Genomic DNA, 423 nt, shown 5'->3' with positions numbered 1-423 from the left:
TTGGTTCATTGTCAAGTGTACCAGAGTACAGTGAAAAGCTTTGTTTACGAGCAGCGCGGGCAGATCATAGGAAGCAAGGGCACACAGAGCAGAGAGCCTGAGGAAGAGGAATGCAGGGTTACGTTACACTTGACGTTAGCAAGGTCAGCGCTGTTTGAGGCTGGGCAGCCCGTTCCTAAGCTAGTCATTTTATTTTTTTTTTTACACACAGATTCAGAGTTTACATTTAAAGGTGTAGAATGGTTATAAGCAATTCTGGAGTTAGATCGACTGTAGGGAGCTCGCAAGCACTCACACGGTGTGGCAGCCATCTTGAGTCCTGGTTACGGGAGTGTGAGAGGGAGATGGGGGAGGGGAGGTGAGGGGATGGAGGCAGGTGGGGTGGGAGGAGGGAATCGGGGGGTGTGGAAGGAGGGAATCGGA

General features: G+C 51.1%; 1 protein-coding gene across 1 annotated transcript in view; it reads left to right on the top strand.

Annotated features, from left to right (window-relative positions):
• The window catches only part of LOC122541529 (E3 ubiquitin-protein ligase TRIM17-like), a 12,764-nt gene extending 12,526 nt beyond the window's left edge, over window positions 1-238 (top strand). The window contains exon 4 of the mRNA XM_043678356.1: window positions 212-238. Coding sequence (XP_043534291.1) covers window positions 212-238 — 27 coding nt within the window. The remainder of the gene's footprint in view (window positions 1-211) is intronic.
• Window positions 239-423: the final 185 nt, after the last annotated feature.

Source organism: Chiloscyllium plagiosum, chromosome 37 (genome assembly GCF_004010195.1).
Source record: "Chiloscyllium plagiosum isolate BGI_BamShark_2017 chromosome 37, ASM401019v2, whole genome shotgun sequence".
Taxonomy (NCBI): domain Eukaryota; kingdom Metazoa; phylum Chordata; class Chondrichthyes; order Orectolobiformes; family Hemiscylliidae; genus Chiloscyllium; species Chiloscyllium plagiosum.
The sequence above is the reverse complement of the archived record's forward strand: the minus strand, read 5'-3'. Positions and strand labels throughout refer to the sequence as shown.